Raw genomic sequence first — 27,601 nt, 5'->3', positions numbered from 1 at the left:
GTTTTTGACTCCCGACTTTTTTTTTTTTTTTTTTTTTTTTAAGCATTCTTCTAATATTTTGTGGCATGTTTTGAACTGGTATCTTTCAGATTTTTTTTTATTAACTCTGTTCAATGATTAAAAAAAAACGCAAGTGATTTTTCAATCAAAAACGCTGACAAAATGCTCAAAAAGACACCCAGACATCCCTGGGCATTATTGAGCTTTGTCATTGACTTCTATTATAAAGTATAAACCATGATCAGAGAGAAAAATACCTGAAGAATGGTCTGGTAACTCCTAACACCTTAGCGTCTTTGGAAACTTGAAACGCTCAAAAGACTGAACATATGAACATCGACTCGTTTTACATAGAAATGAATATGTTCATTCATTTGAGCGCTTAGTTAGTGCTTTTTCAGGCCATTTTCACAGTGAATCTACCTAAAGAAGTTGTTGTGGCACAAATTCTAAAAGTTTCTGAGGTAAATAAAACATCCTACCGGAGTGAAAATCTTGCCTAACTTGATTGAAGAATTGCTATAATTGAATTTAAAGCTTAGCTGAGGTAATTCATAGTGGTCCTATGTTGGAAAGTTATAATTAGCCTCTAGAAGCAATTGCACACATTTATGAAAGTGAAAAAAAGTCATTATCGGACATTCCTACGCTCAAGATAATTTTCCAAAGCTCTTATGCCAGAATTCTGATTTGAAAAGTCACACAATTTTGGCGCAACTCGAGGCTACACTAACATTTTGTGACTTTTGGTGTTCTCGCGCCATTTTCATCCAGCTCCAACAAAGTGGGGTCGTGGCGACCTCACTTGTCAAATTCATGGCGAGCGGTGGCGTTCCTTATGAATCAGGAGTATCTTACTCCAGCACACCCCCTCATCAAGACCTGTGTGAAAAATGCCGGTTTTGATGAATCAGGGCCAAAATCTACAAATGAGTATATACAGACTAAAGGCCCTCATACACATTAAACTATCTGCCAAACCCGCTGATTTCAGACTGTGGTTTGATAAAAAATTGGCATATGTTAAACAATAGAAAGGAAACATTTTACAAAATGCGTTGACAGATCAGTAAAATCTACATGAAATTATGACAATGCATTAAGGTAAAGACCTGGGGACCTCATCAGGAGCCATCAGTTTGAGTATGTGGAACATCTTTCTGGTGAAAGAGTTACCCACAGGGTATTACTGAAAATGTATTGATGTGCAGGTCACCTTGTTCTCAATGTATATACAAACAAGTACTCACAAAGGACAGGAGAAGGGATGAGCAGTGTCCTGACACTCCCCAATGTCAGATGTTGGGGAGGGGGTCCACAGGGCCATTAGATTGTAAATGCTGGATCCTTTTGTTTTCCTGGAGATAAGCAGGCACCAGGGCTGCATGTGTCTTGGAAAGGAGGGGAAGATGTTAAGAGGAGTACTTGTTCGGCAAGGACAGTAAACCCATATATACAGTTAGTGTCATTAAGAACTACCTTCAATGTAAAAATGAACAAGGAGTTCTGGAAGTGATGATATGGCCCTCACAGAGCCCTGGTCTCAACATCATCGAGTATGAGATTACATAAAGAGACAGAAGTATTTGGTCAAGCCTACATCCACAGAAGATCTCTATTTGGTTCTCCAAGATTTCGGGAACAACTTCCCTGCCAATTTCCTTCAAAACCGGTGTGCAAGTGTACCTAAGAGAATTGATGCTGTTTTGAAGGTGAATAGTGGTCACACCAAATATTGATTTGATTTAGATTTCTCTCTTTTCCATTCACTTTGCATTTTTAAATTGATAAAAATAAACTATTAACACTTCTATTTCTGAAAGCATTCTTACTTTGCAGCACTATTTCCACACCTGCATAAAAATGTACAATTTACAAACATGTACAGTACAGACCAAAAGTTTGGACACACCTTCTCATTTAAAGATTTTTCTGTATTTTCATGACTATGAAAATTGTACATTCACACTGAAGGCATCAAAACTATGAATTTAACACATGTGGAATTATATACTTAACAAAAAAGTGTGAAACAACTGAAAATATGTCTTATATTCTAGGTTCTTCAAAGTAGCCACCTTTTCTTTGATGACTGCTTTGCACACTCTTGGCATTCTCTTGATGAGCTTCAAGAGGTAGTCACCGGAAATGGTTTTCGCTTCACAGGTGTGCCCTGTCAGGTTTAATAAGTGGGATTTTTTGCCTTATAAATGGGGTTGGGACCATCAGTTGTGTTGTGCAGAAGTCTGGTGGATACACAGCTGATAGTCCTACAGAATAGACTGGTAGAATTTTTATTATGGCAAGAAAAAAGCAGTTAACTAAAGAAAAACGAGTGGCCATCATTACTTTAAGAAATGAAGGTCAGTCAGTCCGAAAAATTGGGAAAACATTGAAAGTGTCCCCAAGTACAGTTGCAAAAACCATCAAGCGCTACAAAGAAACTGGCTCACATGAGGACCGCCCCAGGAAAGGAAGACCAAGAGTCACCTCTGCTTCTGAGAATAAGTTTATCCGAGTCACCAGCCTCAGATATCGCAGGTTAACAGCAGCTCAGATTAGAGACCAGGTCAATGCCACACAGAGTTCTAGCAGCAGACACATCTCTTCAACAACTGTTAAGAGGAGACTTTGTGCAGCAGGCCTTCATGGTAAAATAACTGCTAGGAAACCACTGCTAAGGACAGGCAACAAGCAGAAGAGACTTGTTTGGGCTAAAGAACACAAGAAATGGACATTAGACCAGTGGAAATCTGTGCTTTGGTCTGATGAGTCCAAATTTGAGATCTTTGGTTCCAACCACCGTGTTTTTGTGCGACGCAGAAAAGGTGAACGGATGGACTCTACATGCCTGGTTCCCACCGTGAAGCATGGAGGAGGAGGTGTGATGGTGTGGGAGTGCTTTGCTGGTGACACTGTTGGGGATTTATTCAAAATTGAAGCCATACTGAACCAGCATGGCTACCACAGCATCTTTCAGCGGCATGCTATTCCATCCGGTTTGCGTTTAGTTGGACCATCATTTATTTTTCAACAGGACAATGACCCCAAACACACCTCCAGGCTGTGTAAGGACTATTTGACCAAGACGGAGAGTGATGGGGTGCTACGCCAGATGACCTGGCCTCCACAGTCACCAGACCTGAACCCAATCGAGATGGTTTGGGGTGAGCTGGACCGCAGAGTGAAGGCAAAAGGGCCAACAAGTGCTAAGCATCTCTGGGAACTCCTTCAAGATTGTTGGAAGACCATTTCCGGTGACTACCTCTTGAAGCTCACCAAGAGAATGCCAAGAGTGTGCAAAGCAGTCATCAAAGCAAAAGGTGGCTACTTTGAAGAACCTAGAATATAAGACATATTTTCAGTTGTTTCAAACTTTTTTGTTAAGTATATAATTCCACATGTGTTAATTCATAGTTTTGATGCCTTCAGTGTGACTGTACAATTTTCATAGTCATGAAAATACAGAAAAATCTTTAAATGAGAAGGTGTGTCCAAACTTTTGGTCTGTACTGTAAGTCAACAGAATATTTCCACTTACATCTATTATAGACAAATGTGAACATGAATTATTATTTAACATGGGTGTTACTTTTTTTCTTAAATCCTAGAATGTAGCTTTCTTCACCAAAGCGCGCTCTACTTATTATATATGCCACTTATAGAAAGATTTAATATCGTTGTGGAAACAAAACTGATACCATTGAAGAGTGAATTATTTAGCACGCAGGTACAGCAGACAGGAGATGTTTTAGTGACATCATCAATAATTTGGATGTAAAGGGAACAGCAAGTATGCAACATGAACCTTTCAGCCATAGAGACACCGAGCATCAAATGCCATGGTTAACGTGTCTTTTTACGCAAGGGGACAGATTACTTCTCCTCAACAAACTGAAGAGCTGCAAATAATTAATCAGCAACTCCAAGCAGGTGAAGTCAACAGTCAATTGCTAAAACAGTGGGAGGAAATAAACACACCTGCAGTAAAATAGCAACGTTTCAACATGTAAAATCTGATGGCATTTAATCGTTAAATTGTTGGGGTAAAATTGAAGTTTGGGTATAATTTCCCAATATTGTTACCTATTTTGATGAAACATTGATTCCAGTTTTTAAGTTCTCCTCTACAAACCTTAATCTCAGTGCTAGACACAATTTGGCAAAATATTTGGATGAACGGTTGTTTGTCAGCGTGGGGATAATATCAAAGACCCTATCAGCGGTGTTGGATTTTTTTTGCCCATTGATGCAGCCAAAGCTTATCATCAGCCATAGAAATCTAAAATACCTAATTGGGTATTTGAAGGATAATGAATGTTTTTCATTTGGGTATCGATGAAAATGAAGAATTACACGCTTCACCAAAACAGCTTGTTATGCTCAAAATTGTACATTTCGGAAGACTTTAATCCAATGTGAATTGGGGCCATTATATCAGATTCTCTGTTATAGCTCTGTCGTGAAACGAACAGCAAATCCGTGGCAAATGTTTTTCTTGACATAAAAGTTTCACTACTTGTGCATGGTATTTCAATGCACAGTTACAGAAATATGCAATTCTAGTCTAAACTTAGCCTAAGGGTTCGCTCACATCAGCATATTAAAAATCACTCCGATGTTCATCCTTAAAAGTTGGACGAGTGTCCAGCGTATGCCACTCCGCATGTCATGCGAGTGCAATGCAAGTGTGCGATTGTTTTCTCTACTACCATCCGTATGACATCCGTATGCAAAAAGTTTTTAACATCATCTTTTACATACTTTAATTCTCTATGCAACTTAAAGCTAGTTTACAAAACTAATAAAGCAATCTTGTATAAAGATATAGATAGATGATAGGAAGATATTATATAGATAATAAATGGATCGATATTAGATAGAATAGATAGATATCCTGTAGTTATATAAATTCACAAGCCCCCTACATGTACATGTAGCCCCCTTTCATGTGGCACTAAAGAGTGTTTAGCCTTGTTTAACCTAATAAATAAATAATTAAAGAAAAACGACATGGGGCCCCCTATTTTTGATAACTAGCAAAGGTAAAACAAACAGCTCTGGGCTTATATTATAAGGCTGGGAAGGTCCCTGGTTATTGGACCCTTCCCAACCTAAAAATTCCAGCCCCCAGCCGCCCCACAAGTGGCCCATCACATTAGATGCGCTAATTCTGGCGCTTTGGCAGGCTGTTCTTGATTGCCCTGGTGCCGTGTCAATCGGGGTAATGGTATTTGGGGTTGATGTGAGCTGTGATTTGTAAAAAATCACAGCTGGCATCACGCCCTGGTGTTAGTAATGGAGAGGTGTCTATCAGACATCCCCATTACTAGCCCAGTAATAAAAATAAAAAAATCACACGCACAGAAAATAAATTTTATTTGAAAAAATACTCCCCGACACTTTCCTGGGTTCACCAATTTATTAAAAAAAGAAAAAAAAAAAAGCGCCACGCAGGTCCGCCATAGTTTACCGAATCCGATGAAGTCCACCAATATATACCTGAAAAACATAAAAAGATAAAAAAACAAAACACTCTCTTGTTCACTAATCTATTTGAAAAAAATTGTTCCCACAATGGTCCAATGTAGTCCAGCGTCCCACGTATACGGTCCTGGCGACTCTGAATAGCAGTAACGTCACTGCTATTCACAGTTCCTATGTAGTGATGTCACGGCTCATCAGATTCGCAGAGTCACACTGCCTTTTGTGAGATCCGGCAACTCTGATGAGTGGCATAGTTACCGACTTCAATGCTGTTCAGAGCAACCGGGTCTTGTGGACCTGCGAGGGAACATTCTTTTAAATAAATTAAATTTTTGACAAATCACAGCTGACATCAACCCCAAATACCATTACCACAATTGCCAACGCACCAGGGCAATAGGGAAAAGCCTGCCAAAACACCAGAATTGGCGCATCTAATGTGATGTGCCACTTTTGGTAGCGGCTGCATGCTGGTATTTTTAGGCTGAAAAGGGCTCAATATCCATGGACCTTCCTAGCCAAATAATATCAGCTCACAGCTGTCTGCTTTACCTTTGCTGGTTATCAATTATAGGGGGGACCCCACGTCGTCTTTTTTTAATAATTTATTAGGTTAAACAAGGCTAAACACACTTTAGTGCCACATGAAAGGCACTAAATGGTGCAAGCTTATTCTACATAGGGGGCTTGTGAAATTATATATCTTCAGAATATCTATTTGATATATCTATTCTATCAATCTATTCTGAGGGTTCTGGCTGTGAATTTACTATACCTGGCTGATGAAATTTCATGGTTCCTTTAAGATGTGTGCGTAAAAATCGGAAGGCATACACATGGTCCATGCGCCGTCCGCTTTGTTTTTTTTTTCCTCTCACACCCATTGACTTGCATTGGCGAGTCTCGTCTAATATACACGGTCACTCACAGCATGCTGCGATTTTTTCCACACAACAAATACGACTGAGGAAAAATTTGCAGATCAGCACTGACTCACTGAATAACATTGGTCAAAGTGCAATGCGATTTTTTCTCACATTGCACTCGTCCGATTTACACACTAATGTTGGCGAACCCTAAAATATATATACTGCTCAGCCTGGATGAGACAATACAATGAAGTGGATGCAAGACAAATAAATTAAATATCACCCACTTTAACTATACATTTGATTTATATTGGATGAGCTCAATAAATTTATTATCCAAGGAGGGCATTATAAGAACACACAATTTTTCTTTTATTTAGAGTGGTAGCTTCAATGGCTAGGGTAAACAGGTTCTTCTTAATCATTCTGGGATGTAAGTAAATGTTCAAAACGGTGTACACAGTCAATGTTGTCAGAGCCTGTGAGTGAATGAGCCCTATTTAACCAGCTAAATTATTTAGGGTCAGGCACTCTGTTGATATCTCGAGTGCCTCTGCAAGAAATGCACAAAATCAAATTAGACAAAAATACTTAAAAATAAAAATAGAGCGTGCATATGGGAAAAGAATAAGATGCATCATATAAAAATGGGAAACAATATTCTATTTATGAGGTAAGCGTCAAACAACTGTTTTCTCCATATCTGAGAAAAACGGTAAGATTAATCTGATCAGATTTTGATCAGAATTTGATCCGAGTGACATCAGTTTTTCTCGAACGTGAAGAAAAAAAAAAAAGTTTCTCCACCTTCTCCATTCTGTTAGTCCATGAAAATCGGACCAATTTTTTTAACGGACTCATAAACTTGCTTTTCTGATGTTGATCCAACACTTGGATCAAAATTGAAAGTCTCCAATTTTTTCTGAGGGCCACTCAGTCCGAAGAAGTAAAAACGGACATGTGCAGCCTCATAGAATATCAGTGTGCTCCAATTTTTACTGGGAAAGCACATGTCCGTATTATATACTGTAGGGGTTCACTCGCTCCACTCTGCTCAGCTTCCCCCAGCTGACTGACAAAAGTGAGTACATGGTCTGGTTCTAGTCTAAGCTAACCAGGTGCACCTAATCCTGTAGTGCTAGGATTTAACCCTAGTCTACCTGGTTTTCCTATGATACATTTGTCTGAAAGAGGCCTTACATCTACAAATCTCAGTCTAAGTCTGTTAATATCTCATGTTGCCAGCTGCAGGGATGAGTTTTACAGAAATAAAACAGTATTAGCACCAAAAACGCTCATATTACGCTAGTACGGTAAAACGGCCTTACACAGCAACTACCGCAAGCATTTTTTTTTTTTTTTGTAAGACCCAAAATTGTGCGTTCTTAACAAGCCCTCCAAGAGTGCAGCATGTCACACAAATATAGCCATCAATGGAAATTCTCTTCCATATAGTTCCATCCAACCTGCATATGACAAATAACTAATTTATTAATGAAATGATGCTGCCTTCCATTACATTGCACTGAAATGTGCAGTACTTTTTGACAGGGTCTCATTTGCACATCCTTCATTTTAGTTAGTCCAAAAAAGTGGTCAAACTAGTTTCCTCAGGAAGACAAAAAAGCCGTATCTAATGAAAGCCTGGACTGAAGAAATACAAAGGGTTTAGTATAATCTCTGTAATCATTATCTGCACTGAACATTCGACTTTGTGGTACAAGTGGAGAGTCAGACATCATCATCTCCTCATTTATACTCGAGAAATGCACCTACTTACACACGTCTGCTGATCTACTAATGAAGAATACACCGGGAGAATGCTGCAGACTGCAATGCAGTCATTTTCTTACAATCTCTGCAATTTTCAATGTTTAAAACCAGGCTAGGCAAACAGGGAAGGTGAGCTCAGCAAGAGAACATGAAACGGGGGGTGCGTAGAGTAACAGAATACGCAATCGTAGACCATTTGCAATACAACCTTGATGTAAAATTGTAAATGTGAAAAATAATCTAGTCCATTATTTCTCAAGGATAAGTAGGTCATCTGTGAGACATCAGCCATGAACGCGATATAAGATCCAATCAGTAACTTTATGGCCTCAGATAAAGCGATGATGGATTCCTTAGGAGTTTAACATGCACTAATGAGGAATTGCTGTAGAACAAAAGGAAGCTTTGAGTTTTGTCATTTTGACCATGGTCCAATTATTTTTTGACACGTTGGGCAAAAATAACCCCACAAAACTAATTTATCTCCTCCTTTTTCATCTTGTATAAAATGTACAAACTGTTACAACAAGGAGTATGGATTGCCCAGCTACCCAAAACAGTGAAGTGTCACACTGTTAGGCTGGCCACACACATAGGTTAGTGTAAGGCCGTGTGCCCACGATGCGTTTTTTAAGCATTTCCGCAGCGGCAAAAACGCTTAAAAAACGCATGGTAGAAGGTCTGCCATGTTCCCCAATGATAATCCGCATGTGCTGTGCACATGCTGCGGAAATTTCCGCTGCGGGTTATCATTGCGGAAAAAAACGCAGCATTACCAATTATTTTGCGGAAGTGCTGCGTTTTCGCCGCCACTGACTTGCATTAGAATGCATGGATTCCGCTTCACTGTATATGTAGATGCGCATTCCATGCGTTCTAATGTGCGGATGGTACCCAGGTCTAGAGGAGAGCAGACTCTCCTCCGGACCTGGGTACCATAGAAAACTGTAAAAAAAAAGAATAAAATAAAAAACAAATATCATATTTACCTTCTGACGGCCCGCGGTGCGCTTGTCCTCCCTTGCCGGCAGATCGCGGTGGACTGAAGGACCTGCGCTGACGTCATAGTCATGTGACGGCAAGTCCTTCAGTGCAGTGTACCACGAGCTGCCGGAAAGCCAGGACGGAGCGAAGCATGTTCTCCTCGTGTTTTCCTGGGTTTCCTCCGGGTACTCCGGTTCCCTCCACACTCCAAAGACATACTAATAGGAAATTTAGATTGTAAGCCCCAATGGGGACAGCGATGATGATGTCTGTGAAGCGCTGTGGAATTAAAGGCGCTACAGTGGGGAAAATAAGTATTTGATACACTGCCGATTTTGCAAGTTTTCCCACCTACAAAGAATGGAGAGATCTGTAATTTTTATGGTAGGTACACTTCAACTGTGAGAGACAGAATATAAAAATAAAAACCAGAAAATCACATTGTATGATTTTTAAATAATTAAATTCCATTTTATTGCATGAAATAAGCATTTGACACCTCCCAACCAACAAGAATTCTGCCTCTCACAGACCTGTTAGTTTTTCTTTAAGAAGCCCTCCTAATGTGCACTCATTACCTGCATTAATTGCACCTCTTTGAACTAGTTACATCTATAAAAGACACCTGTCCACACAATCAATCACACTCCAAACTCTCCACCATGGCCCAGACCAAAGAGCTGTTTAAGGACACCAGGGACAAAATTGTAGACCTTCATAAGGCTGGAACGGGCTACACGACAATAGGCAAGCAGCTTGTTGACAAGGCAACAACTGTTAGCAAAATTATTAGAAACGCAAGATGACTGTCAATCTTCCTTGCTCTGGGGCTCCGTTCAAGATCTCACCTCGTGGAGTAAGGATGATTCTGAAAACGGTCCAAAATCAGCCCAGAACTACATGGGTAGATCTAGTCAATTACCTGAGGAGAGCTGGGACCATAGTCTCAAACATTACCGTTAGTAACACACTACGCCGTCATGGATTAAAATCCTGCAGGACACAAAAAGTCTCCTTGCTCACACCAGCACATGTCCAGGCCCGTTTGAAGATCGCCAATGACCATTTGGATGATCCAGAGCAGGCATGGGACAAGGTCATGTGGTCATATGAGACCAAAATCGAACTTGTTAGTATCAACTCCAATTGCCGTGTTTGGAGGAAGAAGAAGGATGAGTACAACCCCAAGAACACCATCCCAACCGTGAAGTATGGTGGGGGAAATATTATACTTTGGGGGTGCTTTTCTGCAAAGGGGACAGAACGACTGCACCGTATTGAAGGGAGGATGGATGGGGTCATGCATCACAAGATTTTGGCCAACAACCTCCTTTCCTCAGTAAGAGCATTGAAGATGGGTCGTGGCTGGGTCTTCCAGCATGTCAATGATCTGAAACACGCAGCTAGGGCAACTAAGGAGTGGCTCCCGAAGAAGCATTTCAAGATCTTGGAGTGACCTAGCCAGTCTCCAGACCTGAACCCAATAGAAAATCTTTGGAGTGAGCTGAAATTTCAATGTTGCCCAGTGACTACCCCGAAACCTGAAAAATCTGGATAAGATCTTTATGGAGAAGTGGGCCAAAGTCCCTGCTGCAGTGTGTGCAAACTTGGTCAAGAACAACAGGAAACGTCTGACCTCTGTAATTGCAAACACAGGTTTCTATATCAAATATTAAGTTTTGTTTTTCTATCGTATCAAATACTTATTTCATGCAATAAAATGAAAATTAATTGTGAAAAAAATCATACAATGTGATTTTCTGGATTTTATTTTTAAAATTCGGTCTCTAACAGTTGAAGTGTATCTATGATAAAAATCACATATCTCTCCGTTCTATGTAAGTGGGAAAATTGGCAGAGTATCAAATACCTATTTTTCCCCACTGTATATAAGCGAGTAAAGTGAAAATAAATAAACTGCTGTATGGAAAAGTAACTCATGGTGGAAATTCAAATGTATTACGAGAAGATAGGTCTGGAGCTTTACGCTATGGCTCACACAAGGTGTCATGAGTGGCAAACCAATCCCCATTATGTCCATATTTTCCAATAGAACATATAGAATGTAGCCGTCTTAGTAAGAGAACCCCTTTAAATGCGAGTGGTTATCTTAACAATCTAGATCTAGGTGAATTTAGCAGCATTTGTGAAAAATGTGACATGAAATAGAGGATACGTGATTTTTATCTTGCGTAACAATAAGGTCTCTGCTGATCTGGTTTCTGGATAGAAGCAAAAACATCAATGTCTGTAGAAGTGATTGCTGAGTCCTACGGTTTTCTACCAAACTGAGAAACAGGGTGACCCATACACATTGAGGACATCTTGTGCTTTGTTCAGTAACACTACACTGACCTAATGAACCCTTTTATATTCCAAGCGTTCACTTAGGGAACATGCTGCTTTGGTTTGAGTGTCTTAATTTGCTTAGCAGTCTAAGGCCTCAATCAAATGCCCATGAATCACGTTCGTGTATTTTTCAGGGATAGAGCACACACCCACTATAATCTATGAAACCGTTCATATGTCTGTGTTTTTTGTATACAGAGTGGTCTGTAAAAAAATCACATGAACATGTCCGTTTTTGATCTGAGCCATGGATTAAAATTACCCATACAAGTCTATCGGTCTGTGAAAATCACTGACAGCATATTTATGGACTACCAATATCATCTTATATATTTACATTGTAAAATATAACCAACAAAGTAACATTTTACAATGTAATATTCCCACAACTAATGCCAGAAAAAAGGACATAAATGGTATTTTTAGAAATTACATTGTTAAAAATAATGCAATTTCTCTACCATCATGATTACATTTTTATGAAACATCACCAAGAATGCACACAATATGGTCTAATTATGTCTCCAGATCACCTAAAATTGCAAATCATCTGTGCAACACAATCAAAAGGAGGTAATTTATCCACATAAAACTTTCCAAGGGGAATATAAGGGCCCATTTACATTAGTCGACCAGAACTGTCAAACAAACAACTGTCGATCAGCTCCATGCAAGCCGATCAGCGGTCATTTATTGGTAGGCCGACCGCACTTCCATACGCACAGAATGATAGCAAATACGATCGCTCTGCACACACAGAATCATGTTCTTGGCAGCCCATGTCCTGTTTACACCTGGTGATGATGACTATACGCAAGCTTAAAAATCATTTTACCCGACGGATGAGAATTTCACTAGTTTGTCAGGAGATTGCCGACCTGTTCTTAGGAACGCTTGATCCCGGTTATCAGCTAATGAAAGACTCTATGATTTATAAAAAAAAAACCTGTGAAATCCTTTGGGATAAACTAGAATATTTTTTTCAGATCTATCCAAAGGATAGATAGCCACTGTCCAGTGTCTATGGCACTCTGCTACCGCATTAACCTAAATAAAGGATGCACTAAAGGTGTTTTCCACCACTTTGATATTGATGGATTATAATAGATCATCAATATCAGATTGGTGGGGGTCCGCAACTCCACCAATCTGCTGTTTGTAGGGTCGGCAGAAGCCGGATGTAAAGAGCGTATTAAGGGGGACACTCTAGCTTCGTCACTCTGTTTAGTGGCTGCTGCAAAGTACTGCAACTGTTACACACCTGTCCTGGGACATCCTGGGCTCTGTTTCCTTCACCTCGGTCTGCTGCTCTCTGTTGTGCTCCACATCAGGTTTTGCAGGTTGCCCAGCGTGGCTCAGTGACATCTTCTACCAAGATTCTTTGGTGTGCCAGGTCCTCTCTTCCCAAGTGCCTTCCTTCTTGCTCCTGACCCCACATTGTAATATATCTTGAGCAGTTATGTGTTGAATTACTTGCTGCATATTGTTACAACATTATATGTTATGTCTTATGGCTTAGTGTGCTGGATGTGGCTCAGTCATTGTATTGCAGAGCTGGAGAATAAAGCAAGAATTCTGAAGTCTGGGATTGATAACCGATAGTCCTACACTACACACATGCGTGATGAGAGGCGTAAGCTCCTGTCAGATTCCTCTGGTGGAGACTTATCTTCTCTTCTTGTACAGTCCAGGTGGGTTCCAGTGATGTAGATCTAATGAGTATGGCCACCAGCATACGCTCTAACCTTGTCAACCATTCCAACATCTGGTGAAATAATTTTGGATATAAAGTACATTTTCCCGATCATGGTCTGCTCTTCCCTGTCACCTTGTAACCAACCTGCATCACTGATGCATCAACCAGGACTTGTCTTCTAAAAAGTAGAATGGGCCACAGGATGATGCATTAAATGGTGACATCTAGTATTGTGTTTATGCCCCTTTCTGGCAAATAAAAAATTAGCAAATAATGGCACATGTTGCACTTTGCTACTTTTTATAGTTTCACCCCTTCTCATGCTGCTTTTCAAAAGGGAAGGGTGGAGCTTTATGGAAGGGCCACAAGCCGCATGAAACTTTTACTATATCTTATGCCAGAAAGTGGGGTAAATTATAGAGTAAATCTATGCCTATGTAGACTTCATTTTTTTAGCGTACGTATAGCAAGCAATGCACCAGATTTAGTAAGAGACGTGCACCAGCAAGCTTTTTTTTTCTTAAGACTTGCGTAAAGTACGCCCATCTTAATAAATGTTCCGAAAAGTATTTCATCTATAACTATATCATAACTATATAATAGAAATACATTCAAGTGGGAAGCAAAAGCAGTTTGGCAAATAATAATAGCTCAAGATACCAAAGAATTTGACCTTGATCCAGGGTCTCAATCCTACACCAGTAATCGCAGCTCTCCAGGAATAGCGATTAGAAGTGTTTATTCATCCATGTCAATGCCATAAATATGGGTGAATTGTCACCTCTATTAAGGGCTCACTCACACCGCCATATACATCGGCCGAGTGCTATCCGATTTTTTATCAGATACAGTTATATGAAAAAGTTTGGGCACCCCTATTAATCTTAAGCTTAATGTTTTATAAAAATTGGTGTTTTTGCAACCGCTATTTCAGTTTGATATATGTAATAACTGTTGGACACAATAATGTTTCTGCCTTGAAATGAGGTTTATTGTACTAACAGAAAATGTGCAATCTGCATTCAAACAAAATTTGACAGGTGCATAAGTATAGGCACCTCACCAGAAAAGTGACATTAATATTTAGTAGATCCTCCTTTTGCAAAAATAACAGCCTCTAGTCGCTTCCTGTAGCTTTTAATGAGTTCCTGGATCCTGGATGAAGGTATTTTTGACCATTCCTCTTTACAAAACAATTCCAGTTCAGTTAAGTTTGATGGTCGCCGAGCATGGACAGCCCTCTTCAAATGATCCCACAGATGTTCAATCATATTCAGGTCTGGGGACTGGGATGGCCATTCCAGAACATTGTAATTGTTCCTCTGCATGAATGCCCAAGTAGATTTGGAGTGGTGTTTTGGATAATTTTCTTGCTGAAAGATCCATCCCCTGCGTAACTTCAACTTTATCACTGATTCTTGAACATTATTGTCAAGAATCTGCTGATACTGAGTGGAATCCATGCGTCCCTCAACTTTAACAAGATTCCCGGTGCCGGCATTGACCACACAGCCCCAAAGCATGATGGAACCTCCACCAAATTTTACTGTGGGTAGCAAGTGTTTTTCTTGGAATGCTGTGTTTTTTTGCCGCCATGCATAACGCCATTTTGTATGACCAAACAACTCAATCTTGGTTTCATCAGTCCACGGGACCTTCTTCCAAAAAGGAATTGAATTCTCTCCAAATGTGCTTTTGCATACCTCAGCCGACTCGGTTTGTGGCGTGCTTGCAGAAACGGCTTCTTTCGCATCACTCTCCCATACAGCTTCTCCTTGTGCAAAGTGCGTTGTATAGTTGACCGATGCACAGTGACACCATCTGCAGCAAGTTGATGCTCCAGCTCTCTGGAGGTGGTCTGAGGATTGTCCTTGACTGATCTCACGATTCTTCTTCTCTGCCTTTCTGATGTTTTTCTTGGCCTGCCACTTCTGGCCTTAACAAGAACTGTCCCTGTGTTGTTCCATTTCCTTACTATGTTCCTCACAGTGGAAACTGACAGGTTAAATCTCTGAGACAGCTTTTTGTATCCTTCCCCTGAACAACTATGTTGAATAATCTTTGTTTTCAGATCATTTGACAGTTGTTTTGAGGAGCCCATGATGCCACTCTTAGGAGGAGATTCAAACAGGAGAACAACTTGCAAGTGGCCACTTTAAGTAGCTTTTCTCATGATTGCATACACCTGGCTATGAAGTTCAAAGCTCAATGAGGTTACAAAACCAAAAAAAGTGCTTTAGTAAGTCAGGAAAAAGTAGGTAGGAGTATTTAAAACAAGAAAATGATAAGGGTGCCCATGCATCTGACAAATTTTGTTTGAATGCAGATTGCACATTTTCTGTTAGTACAATAAACCTCATTTCAAGGCAGAAACATTACTGTGTCTAACAGTTATTACATATATCAAACTGAAATAGCTGTTGCAAAAACACCAATTTTTATAAAACATTAAGCTTAAGATTAATAGGGGTGCCCAAACTTTTTCATATAACTGTAGCTCTCGGACCAATGTTATTAAATGGGGCAGTGCTAACAACTGATTTTTTTCACTGACAGAATCTGTCAGTGAAAAAAATTGCAGCATGTTGTCATTTAACTCTAAAATCGGATGCCGCTCACCCATTGGAAAAGATGGGAGAAATTTTGTTCTCCATCTCCTCCTCACAGTGTATCATACTATGTTGACACTCGGATCAAACTCTGATCAGAGTGTCATTAGTATAATCAGCGGTGATGAGGGCAAGCGCTCGTTACTCAAGTTGTCGAGGGTGCTCGGGTATGCACGGAGTATCGCAGGTGCTCGAGTGAGATGTGCGAGTCCCTGCCCCATATGTTTCGCAGCTGTTACACAACCACAAAACATGCAGGGATTGCCCGTGTATGTCAGGCAATCACCACATGTTTTGTGGCTGTCTAATAGCCGTGAAACATGTGGCCACAGGGACGAGTACATCTCACTCGAGCACCCACAATACTGGGTGCATACCCGAGCATCCTTGGCAAACGCAAGTAAAAAGCACTTGCGCTCATCACTAAGCCCTATTCCCTCAGATAAGAGAATCTAAGGTCATGTGACCCTATATATAGTACAGCCACAATGGCCTGCTGTCCCTCACAGTACTTCTACTGAATTTATCATTTGCATGTAATATATTGGTTAGAAAATAAAGACAGGAACATACAGTCATGGCCGAAAGTGTTGGCACCCTTGAAATTATTCCAGAAAATTATTGCAATTACACATGCTTATTTCCTTTGTGTGTATTGGAACAACACAAAAAAATGAGAAAAAAAGGCAAATTGGACATGATTTCACAGAAAAAAAAAACAAAAAATTGGGCCGATAAGATTCTTGGCACCCTCAACTTAATATTTGGTTGCACGCCCTATGGAATAAATAACTGCAATCAATCGAGTCCTATAACCATCAACAAGCTTCTTACACCTCTCACACTGCTCGGTGCATACTGCTGCAGACATCTTGCACCAGTATGTACAGTGTGGAAAATATTACAGTATTTGATATACTGCCGATTTTGCACTTACAAAGAAGGGAGAGGTCTGTAATTTTTATCGTAAGTACACTTCACCTGTCAGAGACAGAATCATAAAAAAAAAATCCAGAAAATCACATTGTATGATTTTTATATAATCAATTTGCATTTTATTGCATGAAATAAGTATTTGATACAATAGAAAAACAGAACTTAATATTTGGTCCAGAAACCTTTATTTGCAGTTACAGAGGTCAGACGTTTCCTGTAGTTCTTGACCAAGTTTGCACACATTGCAACAGGTATTTTGGCCCACTTCTCCATACAGATCTTCTCCAGATCTTTCAGGTTTCGGGGCTGTCGCTGGGCAACATTGAATTTCAGCTCCCTCCAAAGATTTTCAATTAGGTTAAGGTCTGGAGACTGGCTAGGCCACTCCAGGAACTTGAAACGATTCTTACAGAGGAATTTCTTAGTTGCCCTGGCTGTGTGTTTCGGGTCATTGTCATGCTGGAAGACCCAGCCACGACCGATCTTCAATGCTCTTACTGAGGGAAAGATGTTGTTGGCCAAAATCTCACGACACATGACCGCACTCATCCTCCCTTCAATACGGTGCAGTCGTCCTGTCTCCTTTTCAGAGAAGCACCCCCAAAGTATGATCCTTCACGTTTGGGACAGTGTTCTTGAGGTTGTACTCATCCTTCTTCTTCCTCCAAAAATGGCGAGTGGAGTTGATACCATATAGTTCTATTTTGGTCTCATCTGACCATATGACCTTCTCGCATTCCTCCTCTGCATCATCCAGATGGTCATTGTTGAACTTCAAACAGGCCAGGACATGTGCTGGTGTGAGCAGGGGGACCTTGCGTGCCCTGCAGGATTTTAATCCATGACTGCGTAGTGTGTTACTAACGGTAATGTTTGAGACTGTGGTCCCAGCTCTCTTCAGGTCATTGACCAGGTCCTCCCGTGTAGTTCTGAGCTGATTCCTGACCTTTCTCAGAATCATCCTTACCCCACAAGGCGACATCTTGCATGGAGCTCCAGGCCGAGGAAGATTGACAGTCATCTTGTGTTTCTTCCATTTTCTAATAAGTGTACCAACAGTTGTTACCTTCTCACCAAGCTGCTTGCCTATTGTCCTGTAGCCCATCCTAGCCTTGTGCAGGTCTACAATTTTGTCCCTGGTGTCCTTAGACAGCTCTTTGGAATTGGCCATGGTAGAGAGGTTGGAGTGTGATTGATTGAGTGTGTAGACAGGTGTCTTTTATACAGGTAATGAGTTTAAACAGGTGCAATTAATACAGTTAATGAGTGCAGAGTAGGAGGGCTTCTTAAAGAAAAACTAACAGTTGTGGGAGAGTCAGAATTCTTGCTGGTTGGTAGGTGATCAAATACTTATTTCATGCAATAAAATGCAATTTAATTATTAAAAAATCATACAATGTGATTTTCTGTTTTTTTTTTTTTTATTTTTAGATTCTGTCTCTCACAGTTGAAGTGTACCTATGATAGAAATTACAGACCTCTCCGTTCTTTGTAGGTGGGAAAACTTGCAAAATCGGAAGTATATCAAATACTTATTTTCCCCACTGTATATATGCTGCTACATTCTGTCTATTATATACATACATTCATATCTCTTTTCCCACCTATTTATTTGTTTTACTCGCTTATATAGCGGCATTATTTTCCACAGCATTTTACAGAAATCATCATCACTGTTTTCATTGAGACTCATAATCTAAATTCCCTTTCAGTATGTATATGGTGTGAGGAAACCCTGAGTACCTGGAGGAAACCCATGCAAACATGGGGAGAACATACAAACCCAGGACCTCGATGCTGCAAGGTCTAACCACGACACCATTGTGCTTCCCCTATGCACCCATCCTTCCAGTAGATGGATGGGTGCATGCCAGAGAGAGGGAGTAGGGGTTAATCTTTATTGGTGTTCTGGTGCTTTGTGCATTACTTCTAATCATTGTAACAGTTTACAGGATGTTATGCTGGAGCTGTGTGTGATACTGAGGAATGAGTGGTAGGGCTTTAAGTGGAGTTACAGGTCTGTGCTCACTGCTGGCTTGCAACCCAGCACAAGAGTTGATGGGAAATGTACAGTAGTCAGAAGGGAGCCGAGGAATCTGAAGGGATGGTTGTGACAGCAAAACCAATGCCAGGGCACAGGAAGTGAAGCAAAAAAAGTACAAAAAAAAAAAACATGAAACTGGCAGAAAAGCTATATGGATTTCTGTAGGGGCATTAATGGCAAAAATAGTAACTTAATTAGGCTATGGACTTAAAAAAAAAAAAAAGAAAACCCCTTTGAGATCCTGAATTCCAATCAGCTGCCATGTTGATAAATGTAGTATGCAAAAGTGATCTTGGAACAGCTGTATCCACTACACTCACAGCTGGTGGCAAATATTCAGCCTCACCAGAAGTCTAAACATGGCCTGACAAGTTGTAAATGGTAACAATGATGCAGTCAGGAATCAGCAGAGAGGGTTTAATTCTAGCTTTGTATGGTTAGATGTAAAAGAGAATTTTCACTTGGGTTTGAAGCCTCAAAGTTCAGACATCGCAGCAGGGCTAGCTTTAGATTCTGTGCGATCAAATGCTACACAATCTGTACAAAATAATTGAATGGATGCAATGGAAACAATGTTATTATATACCATGAAATTAATGTTATGCAATTACTATGTTGGGTATCCAGGAAAAAAAGGCTTAGGTTACCCAATAAAAAACTAATGTGCTCTATCCCATTACTAAATGACAGCAGGATCTACAGGAAAACTGGCCAACCTTCAAATATACCTTTGCTTGGTTACCTCATCCACAAACAAAAAAAATGACGGTTAATCATATTTGTCTACCATTAGGAATCATTTGCAGGGTGACATGAAGTGCACTTTCCATGCTGGAGATTTTTTGTATATCTTTGTAAACATGGCTCATGCCGCCATAATGACGACCAAAGTGTGTTCAATAAAGGAAGTCTCTGTCAGCACAAAATGACTGTTCAAACCAAGCACCGTTGTGGTGGCTAAACAGCTTCTCCTTCCTTTTCTGGTTCTATAAAGCCAGAGCTGACAATCAAGCACAAACAGGGTAGACATAGATGCAAAATATGTGGGTGGGAAGGTGCACTCAGTGTGTTCAGCTTGGCAACGCCAAGGGTGCACTCAGTGTCTGTGCTTGGTTTGACCAGTCATTTTATTCTGACAGACTCCTTTTAACCTTTGCCAACTATGAACACTAGTTCCAGTAACTTTCTTCACTTAACCTGCTTCTTCTGACATCTGAGGGAAAGTACAGGTACAGCACATGGTTATTACAAGCTTCTCCAGCACTTTCCATGCAGCCGTGGTTGCATCATGTGATCTTAGCTTACGGGTTTAGCCATACGTATATCAATAATCAGTAATGTAGCGGAAAAATGGGAGTAAATACCCAAAACAACCAATTGGAAAGACGCAAGTGCAATGGACTTCAGAGAGCCGGCCTTTCACCTGTTCGGCCAAATCCTACTTCAGAGGACATCAACATGTCGCTCCCTTGAAGTCAGCTCAGATCACCGCGGAAGGCAAGACGCTATTCTTGCCTCATGGCAGAAGTGATCTGATGGTGCCCCCTGTGACATATACCTCTTATGTTCACCCCTTAGTTACGCATCGGCCTATGAGTCTGACTAGTTCGGGCTCTGTGCATCAAGGGCCGCGAAACCATGTGAATCCAACCCTAACTAGAAATGTTCTGGATGTTAGACTTTTCTGGCTATTCATTGTAACAAATCTCTTGACATGAGCAGACTGGACACAGATGGTAAAGTGTTTTATGACATATTGCACACTAACTGATAAAAGGTACAAAGGACGATTTGTCAAACGCCACATTAGTACCGCAACTTAGATTATCCACTGTGGGACAGAAGATGGCTATACTCCCGATATCTTCCATTGACTCTATGAGAAGACAGCTATATTGTGAGGATCTCCGTTTGCCCTTGTGCTGCGGCACTTCCCCGGTTTGCCATTGTTTAGATATGTAGCTAACAATGTTGTAGACCAGACGGTGCAGAACGTCACAAGAAATAGCAATGTGGTGCCTTGCACCTGTCAAACCCAATCCTGGCAATACACACAGCTGACACATACTCTGCAAGTCAGATTTTATACTCTGTATTGTAGGGAAGACTTCTGTTTAAAATCAGACAAAACATTCACAGATATTTAGTATAATAACTCCAAAATGCCAAGGGCATCCATATATATTCTGCTGTCTAAAGCTGCTCTATTTGCCTTTATATTTGTTATATTGTTATTTTATTTCTTTTAGGCCTTGGGCTGAGTTAAAGGGAACCTGTTATGTCCCCAAATGCTATTAACCTACAGATATAGGGTCAATCTGGCTATCTGGCTGTTAATAGCATTACAATGCTCACAGTTTCCTTACTGAAAGTGCGGCTATCAGGAGAAAATTAACTTTATTCCTCCCTGGAGTCGCCGGCTTTCAGTCATAGAGGCGTGCTCAAAATGGTTATAGTATCGCTCACAGCATTGTGAGTGGCAGCTGTCAGCATACTCTTGACACTTTGATTGACAGCTTGCTCTGCACGGAAGCTCTGTGTAGCAAGCTGTCAATCAAAGTGCTGGGGCGTGCTTACAGGGCCGCTCACTGTGAACTGAGCGATGACTTTAGTCACTCCTGGTAGTCGTGCTTTCAGTAAGGCTACATCCATGAGTATTTGGTGAGTATTTAATGATGCACATTTTCTGCAGCATTTCTGCACCTCTTAGGCAAATTAAGTTACCTGTGTTTTTTTCACAAGTGTTTTTGACGCTGTAGTATTTGTCTCTTTTTGGTATGTCAAGTTTTAAATAAAGCTGCTCTGTTTTTGATACTTCCTGGCATTTGGCTTTTACAAAACTTTATTGATTCAGTCACGTACGGATGAGATGCATTTTTAGTGCGTTTCCATTTTTTACCTCCACATTTTCCGCATCGCATGTAATTCTATGAGGAATGTCTGCACATAAAACTCAGCGTAACCACATGAGAAAATTACATGTTGCAGATATGAAACACGCACTGCAGGCCAGTTTACGCTGTGTGGAAAAAAAAGCACAGTGGGCCTGAGATTTCTATAAATTGCTGGACCTGAAAGACGCTGCATTGTCGAGACAACAAAAATACGCAGCGTCAAAAACTCATCGTGGGAACAAGGCCTACGGAGGCCGTACAGCATTGGAACGCTATTATCCTCCAGAATAATCCCATATCAGTAGGTTAATAATGTTTGGGGACATGATGTCTTCCCTTTAAGCGTTTAGTCCGTGTGCTGTCTGTGTGAAAGTCAATGTGCAAGTGCATGTAAGCGACTTTCCACATGGAAATAAAAAAAAACGCATTTGTTTTTGAATGAGACTCAGCACTGAATTCAAAGGGGGTGCTGAAAAAAAAATAGAAGCTCTACTGATACCATCTATTTTGTGCCCATTTGTTACAGATTGATTGCAGATATTACACAGAAAAATTACTTGGGGCTTTTATCATTTTTTTTGTCACTGCGGATGCGAAAAACTGAACACCATGCAGATAAAAAATTGTAGATTTTTCTGGATAAAAAACAAAGATTTTTCATAGGCTGACTGGACCTAACTTTAGGCTGGAGGCCGGGTTCAGACATTGTGCTGTCTGTAAGCATAATGCACTGAACACAGACGGTACAATGATCAATATTAAAAGGGATTTCCCACGAACAATAGTTTATTTTAATCAATAGATCTCCGAATGATAATAAGTTCCACAATTGAATGTATTTATATAAAATGTTCCTGTGCTGAGATAATCTTATAAATGTTCAGATAAAATAAATCCAGATGTCAGTGCATGAACACTGACATCTGAATAAAGCCTTAAAGGGAACCTGAAAGGAGATGTCCACAACTCGGACAACCATTTTTCAATCACCATGTTCCCCCCCTTACAAAATAATAACACCAATGCTCACCACCAGTGTTGTTGCCGTTCCAGAAGTGTTGGCACGGGCTCTCCGGGGACTCATGTGACATTTTATGTCATGCGATCCCTGCAGTCAGTCAGCGGCCACTTCACCCTCCCCTCCTTCAGATATAACTGAGATCCTGAGAAAGGGAGACCTGCGGCTGCTCTCTCACTGCCTCCTCATGTCTGATTTGTCCGAAGGAGGGAAGAGTGAACTGGCCACTGATTGGCCGCAGGGACTGCGTGACATAAAGCCATGTGAGCCCCGGGAGAGCCAGCGATGACACTGAAGGTGAGTATAGCTGCTATTATTTTGTAAGGGGGGAACATGGTGATTGAGACAGGGTTGTCTGAGTAGTGGACATCCCCTTTAATCTATTAGGTTCCCTTTATTCTTAAGTGTAAAAACGTAGAACCTAAGGAAAAATGTTTAAAACTTTAACTTACAGTTACCAGCTGGCAAAAGGCGTGAGCATATATTCTTTAGGGTACATTCACAACCATATTTTTGGTCCAAGTGCTGTCCGTGAAAAAAAAAGACAGCCCTCGCACCCATGTTATTTAATGGGCCAGTGCGAATGAGTGATTTTTTTTTCACTGACTTTTTTGCACTAGTTTCTTCGGTGTGTCACCTCCCATGCCTGCAGCGTTCCAGCGGTGTAGACACTCGCGTTCCCGGGGGCTCACGTGAGCCTGTTATGTACGGTGAGCCCTGCACCCAATCAGCATTGGCGTCACTGTCCCTGCCTTCAGACTTATATATGACTGCTCACTGCCTGTTAATTTCTTATACTTCTGTAGGTGGGTACAGTGATGCCAGCGCTGATTGGGCACAGGGTTCACATGACATAACAGCCTCAGATGAGCCGCAGGAATGCAAGTGCCGACACCGCTGGAACAGCCCCAGCACGGGAGGTGAGTATAGGTGTTTTTATTTTAACGGGAGCAAACATTCAGATTGAGAATGTGTTGTCTGAGTAGTGGACAACACCTTTAACATAGGGAAAAAACTGTATTTAGATTTGTAAATGATTACTAGCTGCTGCTGTAAAAAAAAAAAACAGATGGCCTACAAGTAAAGTGAGAAAAAAAATCTGAGTTTTCTGAATGAAACTGACAATTTTTTATATGGTCATGTAAACTTAAAGAAGTTGTATACTACTTTAACTTTTTGTTAATACCTTATGTTGCTGATAATGCCTGTGAGCGGCGCTATTGGTGATCAAGTGACCCCGCGCTGAAGTCACGACAAGTGGGGCGTGACCCTGCGCTGGGGTCCCCGCAGTGGCTGCTGGGTTGTGGGCGGGGTTACCCCCCGCATCACACCCAGCATCCACCGCGCGCTTACCCAATGAATGGGGAGAGGCAGAGCGCGCGGTGGATGCCGGGTGTGACGCGGGGGGGTAACCCCGCCCACAGCCTGACATCCACCCTGGAACGCAGAAGAGGGACCCCCGGCTGCTGCCAGCACTTGTCCTGACATCAGCGGGTGTCAGAGCCGGCAGCAGCCGGGGGTCACGTGATGCCTGTGAGCGGCCAGTGATAGCGCTGGTTTTGTCTTACAAATACTGAGGTAAAATACTGACCAAATACTGAACGTGTGAACATGGCCTTAATATTCTTATTGGCATTGGCACTATTCTAAGAAGTGGGCGTTACCGGATGTGCTATAATTTATGTCAGACATTGATGTAAATTACAGCAGAAGTCTCATTTTGTGGCACACAGACATCCCGAAGATGCGTCTAATGTATTAACAAGCATATGCCTATTAATAAACTCGGTGCATCCTATTCCAGCAAGTTTTTTTTCTTTAAACCAGCATGTGAAAAATTCACCCTATTAAATTATGTAAATGATGTTTATTTAAAAGTCAGTCCTGGTTACGCCCTTCTATTACGGCGGATGAAGTGGTAAATGCAGAACTGCAATAGCACATGGTCGGTTCTCTGTGTGGAGCCCCGAGGCCGTCACATAGGTGCCATGTTGTGCTTGGCATGTCTTGTGTACTGCGCTCTGCAGCTGGGCTCTAGATCATAGAAGAACATTGCAGCTGCCCTTTAAATACATAAGGAGATGAAGTGCATAAATGACAATTGGATGTGTTAGTCTCCTGGCTATGGGAGGACGTCAGGTGCTCACATTCGGATGCTTACTATATATAACGCTTTACTGCACTTAAAAAGCTAAACCCCACAATATAATTGCATACCGTGGAATAAATACAGCAGGCCAAGCCTTCTAATGTGTATATGGTATCTGCACGCTACACTGATACTGTATAACACATACATAACACAGTGCCCGCGACCGGGTGGATAACAAATATACACGTATTCTGTAGCACTGACTGATCACCAATGATTGCATATAAAGCTATGTTCAATTTAAGAATAAAAATGTATAACATAACACAGATTATTAAGACCACCTTCATTTAGAGGTCAAAGGAGGTTTAGTGATAGTTGGGCATCATTCACACTCCATGTACTGCCTCCGTATGGTAACACATTACGTAGACTACTCCCCTCGAAGCAATGATAAGAGGGGGGAATAAAAAGCATCCGATGTAGATGCCGTAATTGTTATTTCAAACAGTTTTTGCAAAAATTCACACATGAAAATAGAGGCTTACAGCGGTAGGGCCCCATAGACTTCTATGGATTTTTAGCAGGATCTGTAGCCATAATACTAACCCATTGCCGATTGTCAATGAATTTAACGTCTTAGTTGCTTATAGTTTATTCCCACCATATATATTCGGACTTCCTTTTGGGCTTGTGAATGTACAAAAAAAATTATTTATCCTTAAAGGAGTTGTCGAATACTGGACAATTTCTTATCAATAACCAAAGGGTGCTGGATAAAGTAAAAAAAAATCTATACTTACTTCCCAGAATCATCTGTCCCCCCCGCCCCCCGACGGTCTCAGACATAAATATTGTCATGTGACCGCTGCAGCCAATCAGCGGCAATAATGTCAATAGTTCTGTGGGAGCTGAAAAAAAAACATTATTCTTCCACTCGGACGCAGTTACGTGATGTTATATATGTTGGTGGAGTGTCGAGTGACACAGGGTTAAGAGCGAGCAGTAGCACCGGAGTTTAGTTTTTTTTTTACATTATCCAGCAGCCTGGTGCCATCAATAAGAGGATATTCAGTAGTTGACCACCCCTTTAATAAGCAGAGCTGCAGTGTACAGCATGGAAGAGTAGGGAGGTTAGTTTTAGACAACTTCAGACAAAATATGATGTATGTTCTTAGCTTTTTCTTGGCTAATAAACAATTTGGGGATGGAAACTATGTATTAAAATGGTGTTAATTATATTTGAACATTTCGATTGATTTCTTATTGTAACCCCATGTGAGGGACAGTGATAAAAAGATATTTTCAAAGTTTATAGAATTGTTTTCTTTTTGCTATATTTACAGAAGACAGTTATTTTGAATTATCTTGCGATGACAAAATATTGGGCTGTTTATTGTTGCTATATTATGGCCATTATTTAGTTCTAGATTATTTCTGATAACTTCTCAAGGTCATAGTAAAATAAATCTGTACAAGTACATAGATTTTACCCAAAGCAGCCTGCAATGTGTGAGCAGCACAGCTCGCTGGCCCTGTTCACACCTGCACCTGGCAGCACTCTGGGCATCCTTACCTCCCCGGTGGGAGATGTGTCTGCAGCGGAACTTCTGCTGCTTCTTCTTATGGAGGAGGTTGGGGAATTTCAGGAGCAGCGCTGATGTGATCAGATAACCCCCCAGGGTGGTCAGGAGGTAGAAAACTGCTGACATCTTGTCGTCTGAGGACAGATCTGTCAAGTCTGCTTGATGCGATCAGATCGGGCGATGGTCCTGTAGCAGGGCGGTTAGTATCCTGGCAGGCAGTCGCTGCTGGTCAGTGAGATCCCATCGCACACTGGTATCTGGGCATTCTTGCTGCAGATCCCACTGCTGATCACAGTCTCTCCTCCCAGTGATCTGCTGCTCTGGATGTAGTAAGGAGAGTCTTCAGGCTACTCATAAGACAGAACGAGCAGCTATCCCTAAATACACAGGCACGATTTAGCATCGGCGGGAGATGGCAGATCGTACAGACGTGGTGCTGATCTACAACATCCAGTGACAATCTTCTATGCACAGGTTCTAGTCCTGCAGTGTCTGTAATCTGCATGCAGTGTCCGTGCTCTGGCCGGCAGGCTGGGTGCACTGCAGCAGCTTCCTCTCCTAGCCGGTTTATCTACACTTGTCATTGCCAGTGCACAGCGCATGCGCCCTCCCGCCTTGACGGCGACAGTACAACAAAGATTAGGAGTACGCATGCGCACTTGCACGGTTTCCATCGCGTTTAGCGGATAGCGCGGAGCTGTCGGCGACTGTAACCTCTTCCGCTCCAGTCGCAGAGATAGCAGGAGCTGCAGTGTGTGCACAGTGCGCTAATCACAGCAGTCTGATGGGCAGAGCTCGGAGCGAACACAATTCACATGCTGCACATTTTATTTGTGGATTTACAGCGATAAAATCTGCAGTGGGTTACCCTACAACGTAAACGATTGAGAATTTACCCATGGTCACCTGCAGAGTTGTTCAAAATTTTCTGTGAGGTATCATCGACCTGGTGTAACGTTTTTTTAAACCTGCAATGTGTTTTTTTTCCCCTCGAAAAACAATCTGAACGGAGCCTTACAAGCAAAATACCCTTGTGTGTAGTTTAAGGAAATGTTAATTACTTTTCAGCTTTAAAATTAAAATTCAGCTTCAAATCCACACAATTCTGTACAGATCTGTCTGACAGATTTTCAGTTTCTACCGCCAGAAGCAAAAATTTAAATGATACCCATCCATCCCCCAATCCAAAAAAAGCATTCAGCAATGAAGAAACTGTACACAAATATAGATCAGCATGAAGAAAGCATATACAGTGGTGTGAAAA

At 41.2% G+C, this 27,601-nt stretch overlaps 1 protein-coding gene across 2 annotated transcripts in view; it reads right to left on the bottom strand.

The window, feature by feature from the left end:
- The window catches only part of GDPD1 (glycerophosphodiester phosphodiesterase domain containing 1), a 118,420-nt gene extending 91,465 nt beyond the window's left edge, over positions 1 to 26,955 (bottom strand). For both annotated transcript variants that reach the window (XR_012296647.1, XM_073667562.1), the window contains exon 1: positions 26,328 to 26,955. Coding sequence is in view for 1 of the 2 variants with exons in the window: in XM_073667562.1 (XP_073523663.1) it covers positions 26,328 to 26,463 (136 nt within the window). In the remaining variant the exon portion in view is untranslated. The remainder of the gene's footprint in view (positions 1 to 26,327) is intronic.
- Between the last annotated feature and the right edge of the window lie 646 nt (positions 26,956 to 27,601).

The sequence above is a fragment of the Phyllobates terribilis genome, unplaced genomic scaffold, assembly GCF_046119375.1.
Source record: "Phyllobates terribilis strain yellow unplaced genomic scaffold, ASM4611937v1 Scaffold_2__4_contigs__length_985480577, whole genome shotgun sequence".
Classification (NCBI taxonomy): Eukaryota; Metazoa; Chordata; class Amphibia; order Anura; family Dendrobatidae; genus Phyllobates; species Phyllobates terribilis.
This window is presented reverse-complemented; position numbering and strand designations above follow the sequence as displayed.